Below are 20,742 nucleotides of genomic sequence, written 5' to 3'. Positions count from 1 at the left end.
ACCCATATGCTGCTGGTGCCTAAGCTCAAGACATACGCTAGTGCCTAACCACTAATTCATCAGTCCCAGGATGACTCACATGCAGTGAAGTGCGGTGAGGTCAACAGCTGGGGAGGCACACATGGAGATGCGTCTGAGTGCTGGGACCCTGTCTCACATCCTACTCACTGTAACTCTCCCCTCACTACACTAAGCTTCAGTGTCCATTGATTTTCCTACCTGCATCACTGTGTCTTCTCTTGCTGCTGCTGCTGACTGAGCTCCATCTTTAAACACTGCAGTGCACTTCCTGGTCACATGACACATCCAGTGTCCATCAGTGCTTTATTGCACACCCCCCATACTCAGAGCCCGTATTAGCTCTCTTTCTGTGCAGCTTACTGCCTGTGGTGTGGCACGCCCCCAGCTCTGCAAGCTGTGTCTGACTATACAGAAGCGAGGCTGAGCTGTTGCTGCCTCATCTTTCGTCTCCCTGCAGTCCCAGGGAGCTCCACAAAGCTGGTGAGTGTGAGCTATAAAAACGATTACAATAAACAAAGAAGATGTTTATGGGTTATAAATATCTTCTTTGTATTATTCTAAGAATTTTTACATCAAATCTCAGGAGTATGACAGGGGAGGCTCTGCCTACCCTGACTGCACGTCCCTGCTCACATGATATACTCACAGCAACATCAATGATGTGTATTGGTATAATACTAGCAGCTGCCAATTATGGATGGATGATTTCCACCCGAAGGGGTTCTAAACTGAAGACAAGTTATAATAAAACATCATGACTCAAATATTTTCTACAAAATAATGTTTTTTTTTGTTTAATAGCCAGCAGGTATTGTTTACGTTCCTGTCATAGGCGCCGGAATAAGGGGCGTCTTGCCTTCCCCCAGACATTTGAAAGGTGCCACTGTGGAGCGGCTGCCGCAAAAGGCCAGGGGCTGTGTTTTATAGCAATGCCGTCTCCCCCAACATAAAATCATTCCAATGACCCTGGTTACTGTCTATGGAAATTTCTGCCTATTAGTCAATTCATTTCTATAGACAGTTGCACAGGAATATATGGATACTAGAAAAGAGAAGCAATACAATAAACGGATTTAAAATGATTAAATTTATTGTTATTCTGTTTTTATTAATAAATTGAAAAAAAAAAACAATTTTTCATCCTAAAATATAACTTTTAGATTTTATCATTGCTTTTATTATATTACCTAAAAATATTAAAATCATTGGTTGAAATTTATTTTTATTGTAGTCAAATTTGAATGCCCAGTTCTGGCCAAACTTATCAGGCGGCTGATTAAACATGCGGCCAATTTGGTAAACTATACACACTTAACAGTGTGTACCCAGCATTAGGATCTGAGCTTTAGTGACTGATAAGCACAGCCAAACCTCAGATGAAACAATCAATAATATACTAAATTGAACTGTTACTATAGAAAAAAATTGTCTCTTCTCAAACAGATCTTTGCTCTAACTCTGGCGCTCACTGGTAGCATCGTTCCGTGATGTCACTAACACTTTTTGGACCTGGTATCTGGCATTGTCCACAGTAAACAAAAAAGGATGAAAACTGAGCTGGCATATATATAGTAGTACAAATTCTCTATTTAATATATCAAATAATTGAGAATAAAATTATAACCAACAAATTACCATAAACCTTTCTTTTAAAAGTACACTGATAGACACAATATACTACAACTAAATGAATTGGCTAATAAAATTAAAAGCGCTTGTAAAACATAATACCTTCTGTAATTATGAAGGATATTGTGTCCCAAAGTGCTGTAAGAAGCCAGTTAATACAGTAGCATAATAGCAAATGATAGTTCCATCCAGGAGAAGGGGTCAATCCTATTAGGTGCGAATTGCGGGATGCGAGGTGCAAGTTGCTATTTTCACTTCGAATTGCATAGCGAATTCATTTTGCAATCCAATTAGCAACTCGCACAGATCAGTCAGACTGAATTCGCAACTTTCCACTCGCACCTCCCTGAGGGTGAGAGATGGAAAGGAAAATCTTTATTTTAAGATTAAAATGTGAGGACACTGTGCTGAACCCCTTGGACACCCCCTCAAATGACCAATTAGGCAATTGGAAGTTTCTAATTAGCTTATTTAGTCCAATAATTACATGTCATTTTTTTAGGTAAAAAAAAAATGGGGGTCATTCAGACCCACTCGCGAGCGGCAGTACGCTCGCAAGTGGGTCGATGGTCCCCACTGAGCTCCGTCGTGCGCATGCGCGAGACCCGGCGAGCGAAGGACTTCCCATCACTCCGGGTCTCGCACCAAAGGGGGCGTGCTGTCGATGTTGATTGACAGCACGCCCCCTTTGGTGGGCGTGCCTGCCAGACGGAGGCGTTCCCATGGGAACGCCTACCGTCTGAAGCCGGCCCCACTGACATCACCACTGGCCTTGCGGTTGAGAAACCCGACCACAGGGTTTCACTCGCAAGTCCGATGGTCGCGATGGTCAAGACCATCGCGACCATCTTGTTGCACGCTCTTATATGCTGTGGGTGGTGACCCACAGCTATACGAGCGTCCAGGAGGACGCTCCATATTAATGGAGGAGGGCCCTGATTCAGAGCGAGCGCTCTGGTCAGAGCGTCCGGCTCTGAATCAGGGCCAATGTCCTCAAATTACCCCAAAATCAACTTTTTCATTAGTTTAGGCACCACAAAGTTAATTACAATAATTTTTTAGTTAGTGCCCTCAAAGTACCCCAATATCGCCCTTTTTCCTACTGTTTTCTTGCATTTTTCGTTTAATTAGTTTGAGATTAAACGAAAAAAGTTTGTTTTTTATAATTTTCTTGCATTTAAAAAAAAAAGCTATTTGACACCATTTAAAAACCTACATTACCTTCCTAATGCCCACAAACAGCCTTCTATACGGTCCTGCTAACGAAATCATCCATTTTGGGGTGTCCAGGATGGTGTCCCCACATTTTCATGCATTTTGCGCAAATCTCATTTGGCAGTCAATTTGCACCCCTCCGCTGCGAATAGGCATTTTTAATTGGCTTGGAGAATTCTCGGAAGTGTGCTTCGCGGTGATGTGTGCGAGTTTAAAGAAACAAACTCGTTACTTGCAATTCGCACCTAATTGGATCGAGCCCTAAGTATCAGTAACTGCTTATTTAGTTACAAGTCTCCAAAGTCAATATACAGATGCAATCCACGCTGTTTAGATCTGTGCTTCGATGTAGCAGCAGGGAGAATGCCTGTCGGTGTTCCAGCCGTGCTAGCCCTCAGTGTGGTCGAGGATAGCAAGAGTATAACAGCATGCTGGCCGCATTGGATCTGACCGCGGCTGTACAGCTCACCGCAGGAACTCCACGAGGGTATAATAGGACACGGCTCTTGCAAAGCAATCAGCAGTTCCAACATTATGCCACCAGCAACATTTTTAAAGTGAGGCCGCAGCTAAAGGAGATCTCCGTGGTGGAGTATATTGGATGCAAGCAGGACAATCCTTGGCTGGCTTCAGGGGCACAACACAAGGGCAGCAATGCGTTTTGTCCCTATCCTGGGACTTTTTCAAGCTTACATCTACATATATGAGCTTTGGACACTTGTAACTAAATAAGCAGGTACTGATACTTACTCCTGGATGGAGCTATCATTTACTATTATGCTACTATACTAACTGGCTTCTAACAGCACTTTGGGGCACAATATCCTTCATAATTACAGAAAATACTATGTTTTCCAAGCGCTTTGAATTTTATTAGCCAATTCATTTAATTGTAGTATATTGTGTTTATCAGTGTACTTTTAAAAGAAAGGTTTATGGTAATTGATGCTTAAAATTTTATGCAACTATTTGATATATTAAATACAGAATTTATACTACTATATGCCAGCGCGGTTTTCATCCTTTTTTGTATATTTGTTGTGGGAGTGCAGCTGACCCCTTTTCATATACTGCTGCAGGCTTAATTTAACTACAGATGTTTTTTTATTGAGCGCTGGGGTGTGGTATTAATTTATTGTCCACAGTAAAAGCTGGAGTATGCATTACTGGTCATAAGCCCATTATAAGAAAGTGAAATGACATATATGGGGAGGGACGTACTATGCATTGCTTCTGTGATGCGTTACATCCTGCCTCTCTCCGGGTACACACCACAGTAATCTGTACCTAGAAATTAGATTTACATCACAAAGAACAGCTCTCCCGATAAGAGCTGTCCTTTGCGATGCCCCCGGACAGAGGGATTTCTGGGTGTAACACCCAGAAGTCCATCTGGCATCCTTCTGTGCATGCGCAGACGGACGCCGGCCACAGGGTGGGGGTGATGGGAGGGATCCGATTGGATTCCTCTCAGGGTATGCGTCCCGAAAAAAAGCCCATAGGCCTATATTGGGTAACGCCACCTAAAGGCGAATTCGCAGTGCTTAGTACATATGGAAAATGCTGTAAAACCCCCGACACGGGGGTTTTAACGCATTTTCCCCTTTAGTACATCCCGGCCATTATATGGAAGATATTTTACATGTGCACTTCTTCATTAAACAGATTTCTTTCCATATATTAGAAATGTAGGACAAACCTCCATGTTGCTAATTACTTAATTCAAAACAGTGCTCTTATCAGTACAGGTAATAACTTGTACAACATGGACATAGTCACAGTTTAAGGTGTTTGACGATCTGCTTGCAGAAACACAGAACATGGAAAAAAAAATACCATGGGGTATATTTACTAAACAGCAACCAATCAGATTCTAGCTATTATCTTCTAGAACAGGGGTGGGGAACCTCAGGCCCGGAGGCCATATAAGGTCCCCAGAATCATTTGGTCTGGCCTTTGGAGCCTCATTTGGCTAGCAGCGTGCCTAGAATAGCACCCTGCAGCCAAAATCGATGCAGCAGTGCTGCCTGGAGCATCCTTAGGATGCTTCAGACCATCACACTGCTGCCCTTACAGCTCCCGCAGCATCCTCAGGATGCTCCGGCATTGCTGTAATCACCGGCGATTGTGGTCCCGCCCCTGTGTGACATCACACGGATGGGGCGTGGCCTGCACCAGGCCCGCGTATAATGTTACATATATCAAAATGGCCCTTGGCAAAAAAAAAGGTTCCCCACCCCTGCTCTAGAAGGCACTAATTAAAAGATAATAGAATCTGATTGGCTGCTATGGGCAACACCTCCACTTCTGTAAACCCGCACTTTAGTAAATATGCCCCCAAGAGTGAGCTGGGGTGAAGGAGCATACTGAGAATGAATCAGAAACATAAGTTCACAAAAGTGGGAACAATGACTTTGGTCCCTGAATACATGAAAACATAAAATAAGTGCAGGCTGCAATAGCCCTTCAGTGTACTTAACACAGTAATGGAGACTGCAGCAATTCAGATTGAACTCCAAATACTTACTGGAGGTATCAAGCGACTTTCATTTAAAATATTCAATATTTTTTGCTTCTTTGTAAAATAGGTAAAAGGGAAAACAAACTATCTCATTCCAAGCTCGACTGGCTTCAGCACCATGAATATAACAATATAAACAGGTTAATAGACAGATGCACAGTTAAATATCCTTGCATGGAAAGTATTGCTGTCACTTCTTCCAGTAGGCTGAATGTCATAACACAGTAAGAGGGCGGTGTTGCTCCAGCTGAGTTTCCAAGGCAATCCTCTCCTGATGGACTTCCTGACAAGAGAGAAGACAATCTCACACTGTACATGTCTGTATTTATTCTACATTCATATGTGTGGATCCATCTATTTTAACATCATGTTTGCCTCACTGAAACTGTAACTGTTAGATCTTTAAGCTACAATTTACGGACCATATACAAATAAAATACTTCTGTTCAAGAAAAATACCCCTACATGCTGCTTTTTGAATTAATATTTGGCAAATGGTCTCATAGGGGTATATTTACTAAAGTGCAGGTTTTTAGAAGTGGAGATGTTGCCCATAGCAACCAGTCAGATTCTAGCTATTATCTTCTAGAAGGTGCTAGATAAATGTTAAGTAGACTCTGATTGGTTGCTATGGGCAACATCTCCACTTCTAAAAACACGCACTTTAGTAAATATACCCCATAGTGTTATGTAAATGGCAATTCCCAGATGCCTACATTCCTAAATAGAGCTTGATATAATTTCATGGCAGGTTCATAACTTAAATGCACTAGTTAATCTAAACCCTTCAGTCAGTGTAATATGTACAATAGAGCATGGAGAATTCCTTGACGGTTATATACAGCACCCAAAGTAATGTATATTGTCAGTGTTTCACTGTTTTTCGCACCACATACTATGGGGGCGGGTGCAGCAAAGCAGGAAATGCGGTCAAACCCCCGAAAATGCTGGTTTTGGGGATTTGACCGCATTTCTCATATGCACCAAGCCCCAGAATGGCTTGGATACAATGGGTAATGCCATCTTTAGATGGCATTACCCTATAGAAGCATATGGGTTTCTAATTGCAGAGTGATGTGAGAGTTATCGGCGTGCGCGTCCTTCTGTGCATGCGCAAAAGGACGCCAGAGGGACTTCTGGGTCATAGACGCGGAAATCCCTCGTTCGGAAAGGACAGCTCTTACCAAGAGAGCTGTCCTATATGATTTTCTACATGTATACTGGCGTAATTAACGCTCTATAATAATTTATTACTGTCATACTAATGATACTTGGAAACAGCATTGTGATGACTTCTTACTTTATACGGATAATGTTGGCTAGCGTGTTTCACGTACTGATTAAACATTTGTTTCTTAATTTTTGATTAACTGTTGCGTGTGCGTAATCCGTACACACAGAACAGCAGAGTTCTCGGTTTACAGGAGACTGTGAGCGCACTGTTCACCTTTAGCTGTTGCTGAAGTTCGCTATTCAGTCTGGCCAGCACGGCATTGGCCTCCTTGTTTTTACGGATGGCTGTCTGGATATCTTTCTTCTGCTTGGAAGGCTGCCTGAAAAAAGCATAAAGTGCATAAAGATAGATTCGCTTGTGCCAAAAGACCACACACCCACCAAAGCATATGTCATTAATTAGCCGACAATGCATGAGCCACATCCCATATTCTGATGGCAAACATGATGCCAATGCGTTCACGCCGGGAATAAAAGCAGCCCCCACCCCCACCCGAGCTTTCCATGTGTTTGTATTAGATTCTATAAAGATAGCAAATAATGTGCTCTGTAAAATTAGATCATTCTTTTATTAAACATTGTGTTAAAGGGAGTACATTATAGGAAATGATGTCATGTTGACTATATGCCACTAAGTATAGAGTCTGAGCCACAGCAATACATTTCTCCTCTGACAGAAACAAGTCTTGTACATTTCTAATAATCAGTAATTATCCTCACCTTAGGTCAGTGTCCGGTGACAGTTTCTAATCCCAGAAAGCGCCATGTGTCTCCTTGTTTCATTTAAATTCTACTCCATGAATTTGCTGAGTGTGGGGGATTTATTTGCTGTGCTATGTGCCTGTGATGAGCACACTGGTTAGCACAGGCTGCCGATGATGCAACATCTATTCATTGTAAATATGCTTTGCACACATTCTGTGGAGCATCGCACACTTCAGCTATTAGCTGCAATAGTCTAAGGGATAGAAACTCGGTGCGTTTCCTAGAATAGGGATAATCGTCAGTAATCAGGCTTTTTGTTCACTGGATTAAACTACATTACTAGCAGAAGAGGATGATGATGTGCTCCTGCAGTTCTGTCTAACTGAAAGTGCTGGTCGGCACATCCATCGCTGCCTCCAGATTGTGGAGTGGCAGGTCTGGCAGAGGATGGGAAAGGGTTACAAGAGCTGTACTGTGGTACTCAATTCTGCCATGTATAACTCCCATGTATACAGTCTGTTTCACAAAGTACATTTAAATTCATTAATTAGATGGTCACAATATACATTTTCCTGCTATCCACAAATGTGCATATTGTTGTAAAGACAGAATCTACAGGTCCACAGTAAATTGGTCACCTCTGATTTAATCATGATGACCTTTTTTGTGAATGGGAATGATGACCACACTCACTGGCTGATATTCCCAACGACCGGCCTGAGTGAGATACCTAATCAATATTTAATCTGACCACACCTGTGAGCAGCCATATTGGTCAGGTGCTTCGGCCAATTGACCAAATCACATAGGAACCTGTTAGTGCACTTGCCAACTAATCAAACACACAAATAGACAATGGTCATCCGCTGACTGCATCAAACAGGCCCAAAAATCATATGATCAATTTCGTTATCAGTCAGACACACATTTATTTATTGTGTTTAAGTGTTGCTTCCACCTGCAGCTGGATGTTCAGTATGCACCCACTTACTGTCCAAGTTCTATACAACAGAAGGAAAAACACATAATATAGAATCATTGCTGGTGACTGAGAAACTGGGAATGATATTACTGCAACACAAGCAAGGGTGGACTGGGCTGGGTGGCATGTGACCCCCAGGCCTTAAAACCCTGGAATGTTTTGGGTCGACTACTTTCTAGCTTTTTCGGTGGTGTACATAGTCTGGGAGACTGAGGTTGGCTATGTATGGCTCATGTGGCGTCGGTCAGTCATTTACTGAAGCAGTATTCATTATACTGGGCTTCCATACCTTCCAGGAAGTGGAGCCTATAGGACCAGTATTGTATCAGTAAATGATATGCCACATGGGCTGTGCACAGTCAGTCCACTCTCCCAGACCATGTATAGCTACAACGCTTGGGGAAAAGAGTATTACCACTTGGAATGTGTTGGATCTGAGCTCTCCGGAATTAAACTCAGGGAAGGTGCGATGTGAGCTAGAGAGTCTGAGTGAGGCATGTGTTTGCATCCTGCAACAGCCCCCTATAAGACTTTAGAGACTCCAGCCTGATGCAGGACAACATATCCTGTCTTTCAGGAAAGCTGCACCGACTGCCTCCCAGTGTACTCCACTGTCATCCTGTGTACCACTTGACTTATTCTAGCCCATATCTGTGTCCCTACTACTACCCATCCCCCCAGCTGTCATCTGTGTCCATGCCTGGCTGTCATCTGTGTCCCTACTTCTACTACCTGCTAGCTCTCATCGATGCCCCTGCTACATCTACCACCGCCAGCTGTTATGTGCCCCTACTGCTGCACCCCAGCTTTCCTCTGTGTTGTTCCTACTATCCCCAGCTGTCACATCGGTGTCCCTGCTACTTCTACCACCACCAGCTGTCATGGACCCCTACTGCTATACCCCAGCTGTCATCTGAAAGTTGCCACTTTTTTTTCAAAAATAGCATTTTCTTTTATATTTTTCATCTGATTGTTGGATACTGGTTACAGCTGGATCGCTGACCGGACACATTGCTTTACATACTGAAGAAAATGCATCTGTTTACTCCCATGTTGGACCCCTGCCATGTATCTCCGGCTACTCGTGGGAGTCGCGGCCTGCTCTAGAGGTCAGCATGCGGCCCTGTGCTGACTGGGAGATGCCAAGCTTCCAGGAATCACCTGGTAGGTCTCTCTTCGGGTGTCCTGTGGCCTGCATCTAGGTCCCTCTACCGAAAGCCTCCTCAGTTGGACCCTGCTGGGGTGGCTGGCTGTCTTCCTATGCTAGGGTCCCACTGACCACCATTTTGGATTGGCTCTACTCTCCTGCTGTGCAGATGGGTTATATAAGCAGCTGAACTTCCTCTTTGCTTTGTCTGGGACTTGAAAGCTGCTTGTATTCTGCTCTCTCACATATCCTGCTGCTTGCTCTCTATTCTCTCCTGGGGAACATTGGTTTCTGGGAGTGTGGTGGACTGCTTCAAGTTACTGATTGCTGGCTGCCATTTACATGTATTATCTCTCCATTCTCTAATCTCTTCTGCATTTCAATTATCCCATATTCTCCTCAATGATGGGCAGGCATTCACAAGCTGCAGCTGCTCAATTGGAGAAATTTGCTTGCAACTCTCCTTTTCAGGCCCAATGTTTTTTTCCACCAGAAACTCCACCTCAGCAAGATTCCCCCGTTGATGCTACCCCTCCTGCTGAAACCTGCTATTGCTATGGAGCAGCTGCTCCTTGCTATAACTACTTCTGAAAAACAGGTGAGGGACAAGATTCTTGAAGTCCATGTAGATCTCTCACTTCACCGAGTAGATATGAAGAAAACCTGGGAAAGACTGAGGGCCCCCTCCACATCCACAAACGGCAGCAGACTGTCAATCACTGACAGTCTGTTGCCAGTCTACATGCATGAGTGCAAGTGCAGAATGAGTCATGCACCTGCACAGATTCCCTAACACTATGGGGAACCCCATAGTGTTAGGGACTTACCCGATGAGGTTACCTTGACGATGGTGGGTAAGCTCATAATTTTGGCCTAATTTATGCCAAAAACCTTGCATATTATGCATAATTATTATTGTTTGTATGGTGCATCTGGTTTCTCTTTTTTCTATGTTGTAATATTAAGTCTCAGCTAGGTAGCACATCCCATTAGAAAGAGCTAGGGTGTGCAGTTCAGGCCCCCTTTCCAGACAGCTAATTAAGCAACCTTGATTGCCAGACCACCTGTGAGAGGCTGATAAAAGTTGGGTCACTTTCAATAGTCTGGCTTTCTCTGGGAGCAGATTGAGACCTGCAGAGAAAGAGAGACCATTGCTTGTGATCAGGGGCGCATTGGCCGTTGAAGTCAGCAGGAAGATTCCTGGTGGGCCGATGTGCTTGTGGGGCTGCCTGTCAGCCGCTGACTTTTTGCTGCCGGCCGGGACTGCGTTAAATGATAGGCGGCTTACTAAAGTATTGAGGCCAGGCTGACAACGCAGACATCCTGCGGGGCTAAGTGGCCGTGCTGATCGACAAGGTGGGTGGAGCTAAGGGGGCCAGCTGACAGTGAGTGTAAAGTCTGAATCAGACAGTCAGCCATCTGGGATGAGAGAGGCCCCCGGGCTGACTGATGAGGTGGGTGCCAGTTGGAGCTGGGGGTGGGAGGGACCAGTAAAAGGAAGGTACAGCATGTACCAGTGCACAGATCTGACAGAGGGGCTGTTGGTGCTGATGATTGCAGCTGCACCTTGCTCCTCACTCAAAGACACGTCTCTGCCTGTAAGTCAAAAGCAGTTTGGGGCTGGGATCATCAGCACCAGCAGCCCCTCTGTCAGTTTTGCTCATTTGGGCCGGAATGTACTAAGGTTGCGGCAGGGACGGTTCTAGGGGCGGGCTAACAGGGCCGTCGCCGGGAGCGCCGGCCCCTAAAGGGTGCTCCGAGTCCTCAGAAAAAAAAGGCCCCATTAAAAAAGAAAAGACCCCAGAGAAAAGAAAAAAAGCTGGGCCAGTCCCTGCACCTCCTCCCATAACCCCCCCCCCGCTAGCCGCCGCCACAGGGAGGCTCCATTTGCAGGGCGCCCGCTGAGATTTGTTACCAGCGAGCACCAGGCACGGTCCCCGCAGCGGAAGCCGGAGCTCACTCCTGAGCTCCGGCTTCCGCAGAGAACACTCATGACGTCTTTCCCATAGATCCGTGGTCGGACTGGACAGTAGAGGACGCAGGAGCGGGGCTTAAATTAAGTATTGTGTTTGTATTTTTGATTGTATTTTTTTTAAGTACTAGCACTGGGGGCATTACTCTAGGGGGCACTACTAATGGGGGCATTACTATAAGGGACATTACTATAGGGGGCACTACTATAGGGGACATTACTACTGTGGGTACTACTAATGGGGGCATTACTACTGGGGACACTCCTATAGGGGGCATTACTACTGGGGGCACTACTATAGGAGGCATTACCACTGGGGGCATTACCACTGGGGGCACTACTACTGGGGGCGTTACTACTGGGGACACTACTATAGGGGGCATTACCAATGGGGACATTACTACTAAGGACACTACTATAGGGGGCATTACTACTGGGGGCACAACCACTGTGGGCACCACTACCGGGGGCTTTGTGTAAGGGGCACCACTGCTGTGGGCTTTGTGTAAGGGACACTACTACTGTGGGCATTGCAGAAGGGGCACTACTACTGTGGGCATTGTGTATAAGGGGCACTAATTTGGGCATTGGGCAAAAGGGGCACTACTGTGTGTCATAACCTGAATATGGGACTACTGTGTTGCGTAATTTGAACTGGGGATAATGTATTATAAAGGACATTACTGTGTGTGGCACAATGTATTATACATGGCATTAATGCATGTGGCATAATGTATTATAAAGGGCATTACTGCATGTGGCATAATGTATTATACAGGGCATTACTGCGTGTGGCATAATGTGTTATACAGGGCATTACTGCGTGTGAGGTAATGTATTATACAGGGCATTACTGCGTGTGGCATAATGTATTATAAAGGGCATTACTACATGTGGCATAATGTGTTATAAAGGGCATTACTGCGTGTGGCATAATGTGTTATACAGAGCATTACTGCTTGTGGCATAATGTGTTATACAGGGCATTACTGTGTGTGGCATGATGTGTTATACAGGGCATTACTGTGAGTGGCATAATGTGTTATACAGGTCATTACTGCACATGGCATAATGTGTTATACAGGGCATTACTGCACATGGCATAATGTGTTATACAGGGCATTACTGCATGTGGCATGTGTTATAAAGGGCATTACTGTGTAAGACATACTGTGTAAGGCGCATTACTGCGCCTGAAAATTATTCACCATGAGGGGAGAGCTTGGGGGAAGCCCAGTATCTCCGTAAGTGCTGGGCACACCCCAAAGTATGATGAATTGGGGGTGTTCTGCAAGGAAACGCCCCCACCTCGATCGGCCACGCACCCTTTCCCTGAAGCACGCGAGGAGCACCATATATAAAATTGTATTTCTTTTTTTGAGGGGGGGGGGAGGGGGACGGCCCTGAGTTGCGGTGACCATTCCGCCAGTCACCACAACCATACTAATTACATATGTACTAACATATGCGATTAGTATCGCAAAGGGCAGCTCTTGTGATAAGAGCTGCCCTTTGCGAAGCAGCCGGCGCTGGGTGAAGGGGTCTCCATGGGACCCCGCCCCCTCCAAGCCCTGAGAGCTTCCTGCTGGTCACATGTGCAGGAAGCCCAGGGCTTCTCCTCCTCCCTGCACTCAGAAAAGATTAGGAGGAGCAGGAAGCGGAGGACTCAGGAGGAGCGTGGCCCGGCGACCATGGACAGCAGGTGAGTGGGGGCTAGCGCTGGGCGATGGCGGCGACGAACCGTCGGGAGCTGGGTGTGGTAAGAAGCACATAGGCTTCTATAGGGTAACGCCAGGTTTTTCTGGCATTACCCTCTTTTCCTTTAGTACATCCTGGCCTAAATCCAGCCAGGGTTTAGATGAGGACATTGAGGGTGTGTGCTCCCCTCCCCCACTCTTCCAGGGTACGTCAGGCTGTCCGGAGTCTGGACTAGCTTACTTTCACTTTCTCCCTCTACTGTTGCTCCAACCCCTAGGAACCCTACAGCTCCACCCTTCTCCTCCTCCCCTTGCTAGGCTAGATAGTAGCACCTCAGCTGTACCTTTACTCCTACCCTCCCCATATGTGCCTCTAAACCCCTATCAATGTGTGCCTCATGTGTGACTGTGTCCCTCCCCTTCTATGACTTATTCCATTTTCCCATCTATACCTTTGCCACATTCTACATCTGTCCACCTTTATCTGTGCCCCTCATACAGTACTTCCCCCTGCTGTGCCTCTGCCCCCTTTGCCATCTGTACCTCTGCCACCAGCTCCATTTGTCCCTCTGCTTCTTTCCCCATCCAGTACCTCTGCTACCTCATCATGTGTGTGCATAGTAGACCCTCATGGCTGGTGGCTGCCATCGGAAGTGGTGCCGCAGACCACAGAAGCAAGACCGTACAGCGCCACATAATCAATCTAAAGGATGTCAGTTAAGCAAAATTTCCTAATAATAAATTGCTATTTCTAGTTTATGTATGAGTGTATATGGCAGGTAATTGAAATAACAGCGTGTAGGATGCCAGCGCTCAGAATGTCAGCGCCAGAGTCCCGACACCAGTCAGAATCCTGGCGCCGGCATACGGTAAGTAGTGGGGTTAGGGTTAGATACTAGGGGGAGGGATGCCGGCGTCAGGATTGTTTGAAAAAGGAAACTTTTGTCCTGCCCCACAATTTCTGTTACTATGTATGATCTGGTTGAACCTCTGTTGCATGATGACATTGGCTTTATTGCTACACAAACAGGCGGTTTCCAGACCGTGTGATCTCCTGCATGAATAGTGAATACAAACTCAAGACACTGCCTGTCCAGGGAGGTTCTATTTCTCCTGAGGTTCCCTGTTGCAGAGAAATCATACAGGTAAGAAAATACTCATTCACATGCTTGCTGTGCTTATTCACTGCAGAGAGGGACTGTGGGCATGCCCATCAGCTCCTGGAGCGGTGGGCATGCCCCTAGAATGACAACAATGGGGGAGTGACTTATGGGCATGACACACCCCTTTCAACAAGGCCCCACCCACTAAAGTTTTAGTATTTTTTCCAGGGCCACTTTACATTCCCAATCCGCCCTTGCTTGTGATAATAAGTTTTGTGCTAAATGTGGTTTTGGCAAATTGGACAGTAGGAAGGAGATTTACTAAGAATCGTGTTGGGATGCGATCCATTCTAACACCTTATCTCCGGAACATTTTGCATTGCAAAACGCACATTTACAAAGAATCGTTTTCTCAATCGATGGTGTAACTAGTCATCTTATGGCGTTTGTGAGATCAGTCAAATCGGGTGTGTTTCGCAACTGAAGTCGCAAATCTTGGATACGACCGAACTCGCATCAACAAAATTTGCATGTGAAATCGGAGCGAATCTGTGAAATGTGCAAACATACAGATGTGTCCACATACATCTTACTTCCTTGCACATTAAACAGCCCTTCTAGTTGTGCCATGACGTGACCCGGTAGCACAGAGTGTCTTTTTGTGCGACTTTTTACCTTCAAATGCATCTTATTAGTAAAATGTTCTGTGTGCAACTGTGGGTGTATCTGCATGCGAAATGCTACATTACAGTGTCACAACCACTGACACTGTAACGTACTGTAGGACTGGTGTACTACTAATAGGCTGCTGCGTGCACGGTGCTGCCATTTACCCCGCCACCCATAACCTGACCTTGAAACACCTCATACACTGTGGGGCTTTGACGTGATGTTTTTTGCTGTTTCCAACATGTGTATTTTCTGGACCATCTACCAATCCCCAAAATATGTCAGATGGATTTTATTGGGAAATTTCAAAAGACAGTGAAATAGGCATACACCCTGAAATGTGGTTAGCAGGCAAGTGAGAGCATTGTAGGCCACAGTATTTGCAGAATCTAGATGACTCTTACTGAGAATTTGTGGAGCATTTCACATACTTCAGAGGATGGGCAATAAGCCACTTATTTCTGTTAGAGAGAAGTGCGCTCCAGCGCTATTTCCCATTCTGTATTGAAGCCTGGTCCGGCCAGCCACCTTTACCAAGATAACCACCGAACCAGTTACTGTGCATGAGTGACAACATGCCATCTTGCAGAGCGTGTGATGTACCGCATGGACGTGCAGCACGTTCCTCTGGGGTGTGAGTATTGGTAATACCACCACTTTGTTACATAAACTGCTTACTCTGCATTACTGGTTACAGCCGCTGTTATTTCTGTTAACGCTGTTATCTTGCTATCGGTAATAAACCTGCAAATTGGTTAAGCCAGTGGATTCCAAACTTTTTTGAATCACGGCGCCCTAGTGTATCAGCAGTGTTTTCACAGCACCCCTAAGCCAAAAGTTTGTTATTGAGAAATTCAGAAAACAATGTAGTGAAGTAGTAAAGTGAAGTAACTTGTGCTACCTGTCATCCTTAGGTTTGGTTATATAGTGGTGGACAGGTTTGTGCTTCTGTTTGTGCACATATTTACATTACATTGACCATAAAGAATTTGATTTTGACCACTAACCAGAGGCACCCCTGCCAGTGTCCCGAGGCACCTCAGGGTGCCGCAGCGCACAGTTTGGGTTAAGGACAGTCTGTCTGGCCTAAACTCTATTTCACATTTCCTCTGGTGCCTACTGTTCTTCTCCAATAGGACATATCAACAATTTAATCTTTACGATTTCTGAACTATTCAGTGAAAATGAAGTACTCACATATTTACTACATGAAACAGCCCACATTGAAGAACAGACATCAGATATAGCCATCCAAGAGTTATTATACACACTGAAATGCCAATGTGGTGCATTACTTAAAATGTGTAAACAACAGAAGTAATAGTACACAACAATTTGTCACTTTGGTGCCAGTGACAGACGGAGTTCCTTCTGGCAGTACTATCTGATAGCCTACATAGATCTCAATGTTTATTTACATTTTCAGATTTGTCTAACACGTCTTTTAAGCAGCAGTTATTCACTACGATAGTTAGCTAGATCCAGACAATTCTATATTCTATAAATTTGAGATGAGCAGCCTCTTAACATTTATTACACTTATTGGGGCAGATGTATGAAGCTCTGGAAAGTGATAAAGTGGAGAGTGATAAACGACCAGCCACTCAGCTCCCAACTGTCATGTTACAGCCTGGGTTTGAAAAATGACAGTTGGGAGCTGATTGGTTGGTCGTTTATCACTCTCCACTTTATCACTTCCCAGAGCTTCATACATCTGCCCCAATGTACATTAAAGGGAAACTAAACTGTATTCAAACATTCATATGTGTTTGTAAGTGTTCATCTAGTTTGATAGATCTTTATAAGTGAGGGGCATTTAAAAAGAACAGCACATACTGTACATAAATTCACAATTCTAAATGTATTGAGCACTTTCAGGTTCCTGTGCATATGTGAAGCATTACAATTGCACTTTGAAGGTGGGACTCAAAAACACATCTCTAATTATTCTAGCATTCAGCACTTCCTTCTTATTAAGTTAAACTTTAGTATTTCTGCTAATATACCTTGTTTTATTCTCATTTAGGTTTTCTCATAACTCCTGAAAGTAAAGGACGTCAGGGCTGACTTTATTTTCATACATTATTTTAGGCAAATATCTTAAGATAAAACATAAAAGAGAAACTGTACAATTCACAAGGTTTCAAGTGTTTTTCTCAAAACGTAAACAGGGTGGCGAAGGGAGGAGGAATGGGAAGACGGGGAGGGTCTAGATCATACTGGTCCACTCTCCCGGGAGTCGTGGCAGGCTCCCGAGTTTTCGGGTAACCCCCTGCACCCACGAAAGAGGAGGCAAATCTCCCGCATCCTGCCCACTTCCTAGTAAAGTGGACAGGATGGGGAGATTTTCTGAGACGTTTGCGGGACCGTATGGAGGGGGCGTGACTAAATAACGCAAATTTCCTAATGCCGGCTATTGTCTGTCCCCAGCACCCTGAAGATGAAAGAAGCAGGTTCTCTCCGGCTGCTCCCGGATTGGTGCCCTGCAAAGTCGGTAAGTATGCTCTAGATGTGGGAAGGGTAGTTTCTATCTTAAAAAGACAGGAAGCCCAATCTTCAGTAAAAAGATTTGGTCTATCATGAGGGAGACAGGTATTCTTTCCATGCATGCAATATGCCAGATTCGATCGTGAAGAGTGTGGTATCCACTTATTTCTAGTGGGAAGCCATGAAAGGTTTTCTGCGGATAATATATGCGTTACTTAGAGATTTTGAGGAGAATAAGAAAGAAGGACTAATCCATATTTCCCCATTTTAATACTATACTACATGGACAGATTTATAAACACTGTGCATTACTCACACACAGATGGAGAATGGGAGAATCGAGTCCCTACAATCGATGTCAGTAGGGACGCCCACAAACAGCAGGTGTTCCTTCGGGAACGCCTCCGTTTGTACAGCCATCCCCCCTCCCCGCCTACAAAACGGGGCGAGCTGTCGATCAACATCAATAGCCGCCCCGTTTTGTTGCGAGCCCCGGAGTGAGTGATTTCTCACTCGCTACGGGGCTTGCGCACACCACGTGTGCGCATTGCCCCATCGACCCGCTTGCGAGCGCAATGCGCTCGCGAGCGGGTCTGAATCAGGCCTTTTGTCTTCATTAAATGGAATACATTGATTACGTCCGATTCTTAGATACATGTCATGTCATATCCCGAGGGGACAAAAGAAAAAACAGCTATACTCAAAATCAGTATCATCTTCAGATATAATCTGCACCCTTAAAGATTATCTAAATATTATGATATCACATAATGGATAGTGGATGCGAACCTGTATTTTGGGATTGCCGAGACCTATTACCGAGGCACGGAGTCTAATGAGTCTGCAGTACTCACCAGGGACCCCCGCAAGGAGGTTTGGACTTCACTGCTTCCGACATGCAGGACGCGGTCCTTAGATTAGGTTCCCTAATACAGGTGGTGGCATACTCTGGATGAAGACTTAGAGTGATGTCGACAGGCCGGGTCAGAACAGAAGGGACAAGACGGTACCAGGGAGCAGACGCATGCAGGTTACAGAGGATAGCCAAGGTCAAAATGGGAATACCAAGCGAAGTACCAGGGAGGAGACGGAAGCAGGTCAAAAACAAAGCCAAGGTCAGGAACGAGCAGAAGGTATCACTGGGAACGCTGGAGCATGGTTTGGGAGCTTATACAGGAGTGGACCCAGGGACACCCTTATATAGACAGACGCTTGAATTAGGCACCTCTCATGTGACGTCACAATGGGAAGGTCTGGCCCTTTAAATGTTATTTAGGTAGGTGCATGCGCCCCCAGGGTAGCCCCGGCCGCCTGCCCCATGCCACCGGACGCCAGAAGGAGGAGAAGGGATTCCCTGCCCGAAGCCCTGCTGCTGACCAGTGCCGTCAGACCTGGTAAGTGCATGCCGGTGTCCGTCACGCTGTCACATATGTATTATCTAATACAGACACTCCACCAAAAATTAAGAATCCTTATCATCATATGCTGTATCTGGGTTGGGTATGGGATGCCAGCGCTCTGGATCCTGGTGGTTAGAATCCTGACGCCGGCATCCAGACAGGGTTAGGACACCGTCATCTGTCGGTAAGTATCCTAACCCTACCCCTACCCTACACTCACCTCTGCCTAAACCTAACCCTACCCTACACTCCCCTCTGCCTAAACCTAACCCTACCCTACACTCCCCTCTGCCTAAACCTAACCCTACCCTACACTCCCTGCTACCTAAACCCAGCCCTACCCTACACTACCCTCTGCCTAAACCTAACCCTACCGTACACTCCCCGCTGCCTAAACCTAACCCTACCCCCCGCAGACTAAAATTACCCTCTAGTGCCTAACCCTAATTAACCCTAACCCTCCCCCTAATGCCTAAAGCTCCCCCTATTGCCTAACCCTCGCCCTATTGCCTAACCCTCCTCCTTACCCCACTGCTTAGCTTTGGGATGCTGGCGCCATGATTTTGATTGGTGTCGGGATTCCAGCGCCGGCGTTCAGACAGTCATGGTTTTAAACTACATCCCTTGTATCTTGGCAATAAGGATTTTTTTTGGGGGGGGGAATGTACTCATTGCTGGGACACGGTAAGATAAGAGCCTGTCGAAGCAATCAGTAAGAAGTAAAGTGATTACATATGCAATCACTTTACTTCCGGGTTTTGGACCCGGCCGCGCAACTGTGCTTGTATAATGTGAAGAAGACACTTTGTGAATTGGGATCTCCTCCACCAGAAAGAGATTGGAAGATCCCTCTCTGGCAGGGCTGCCACACTTACGGTAACGTGCTTATGCCATCTAGCCCATGCATGTAAGATCCGGGGAACTATGTGAATGACGGCCGGAAAGAAGGAGATATCAGAGCTTTACATCTTGGTACATTTAAGGCATACTTAATTCTGGCTTTAAAACATGAAGAAACAGCAGGTTTCATATATTTTAAGGGCTGAATTACTTGATAAATGGCTCCGATGTGTGTAACACAATGACTTACCTGACCAACACAATTTATTAAGGTTATGGCTGGGAGCCTATCTTTGGCAGCATATTTGTTACATTGTTCCTTATAGAAAGTGCCAGAGGTGGCTGACTGCCAATCCAGGCCTGACCTGTGGGTTATATAATGTCCAGTGGCATCACTGGGGGGGGGGGGGGGGGGGAGAATCAGGGTGTGTGGGCTGCAGCGGGTGACACTATCCATGGGGGTGACACCAAAATAGCAAAGCTGCTCTGTTATTTGGTGTCACCGAGCTGAGTGATAGTGGTGATGGATGACGTACGCAGGCGCAGGTGATCCACACTGTGCATGGACAGGTGTAGGGTTGCTCCTGGAGTGCTGGGCAAGCCCCCGGTGTGACGAGAATAGGGTTGTGACATGCAGTCATGCCCCCAAAACGGCAGACATCAGGGGAGGCCACACCTTCACGAGGATTATCTAAGTGCCGAACTGGGTGTCACCACCCATAGTGACACCACTGATAAGTCATTTGACAGCATGTGACGTCATATCCGAAACTGTCAGGATTAGAAGGAAAAGGCTCGAAATAGTCATCTTCATTAAGGCACCTATTCTAAAGAAACCATATTACTGATTCAAATGGTATACCAAATTATCTAATACAGTTTCATAATCAGGGAAGTTCACAATGTGCCCTGCACCAAAACTATTGTTACTATGTATCATTTGGTTGAACCTCTGTTATATGATGACATATTCCTATTCAAACAGGTGTCTTCTGGACTATGTGATCTGCTACTGTGTGTGATTAATGAATACTGCTGCCCAGGGAGGATCAATATTTTCAGAGGTTCCTCATTGCAAAGAAACCACCATATAGGTAAGGAAGATTCTCAAGCCGAATGGC

At 45.5% G+C, this 20,742-nt stretch overlaps 1 protein-coding gene across 1 annotated transcript in view; it reads right to left on the bottom strand.

Moving 5' to 3' along the window:
* Positions 1 to 3,867: 3,867 nt before the first annotated feature.
* REPS2 (RALBP1 associated Eps domain containing 2) overlaps positions 3,868 to 20,742 on the bottom strand; it is a 222,393-nt gene continuing 205,518 nt past the window's right edge. Inside the window, exons 19-20 of the mRNA XM_088449558.1 lie at positions 6,834 to 6,939; positions 3,868 to 5,669 (exon numbers count right to left, since the gene is read on the bottom strand). Coding sequence (XP_088305684.1) covers positions 5,601 to 5,669; positions 6,834 to 6,939 — 175 coding nt within the window. The 3' untranslated portion in view covers positions 3,868 to 5,600. The remainder of the gene's footprint in view (positions 5,670 to 6,833; positions 6,940 to 20,742) is intronic.

This window comes from Taudactylus pleione, unplaced genomic scaffold, assembly GCF_031769625.1.
Source record: "Taudactylus pleione unplaced genomic scaffold, aTauple2 ptg000487l, whole genome shotgun sequence".
Taxonomy (NCBI): domain Eukaryota; kingdom Metazoa; phylum Chordata; class Amphibia; order Anura; family Myobatrachidae; genus Taudactylus; species Taudactylus pleione.
Note: the sequence above shows the minus strand (reverse complement) of the source record. Positions and strands in the feature narration are given on the sequence as shown.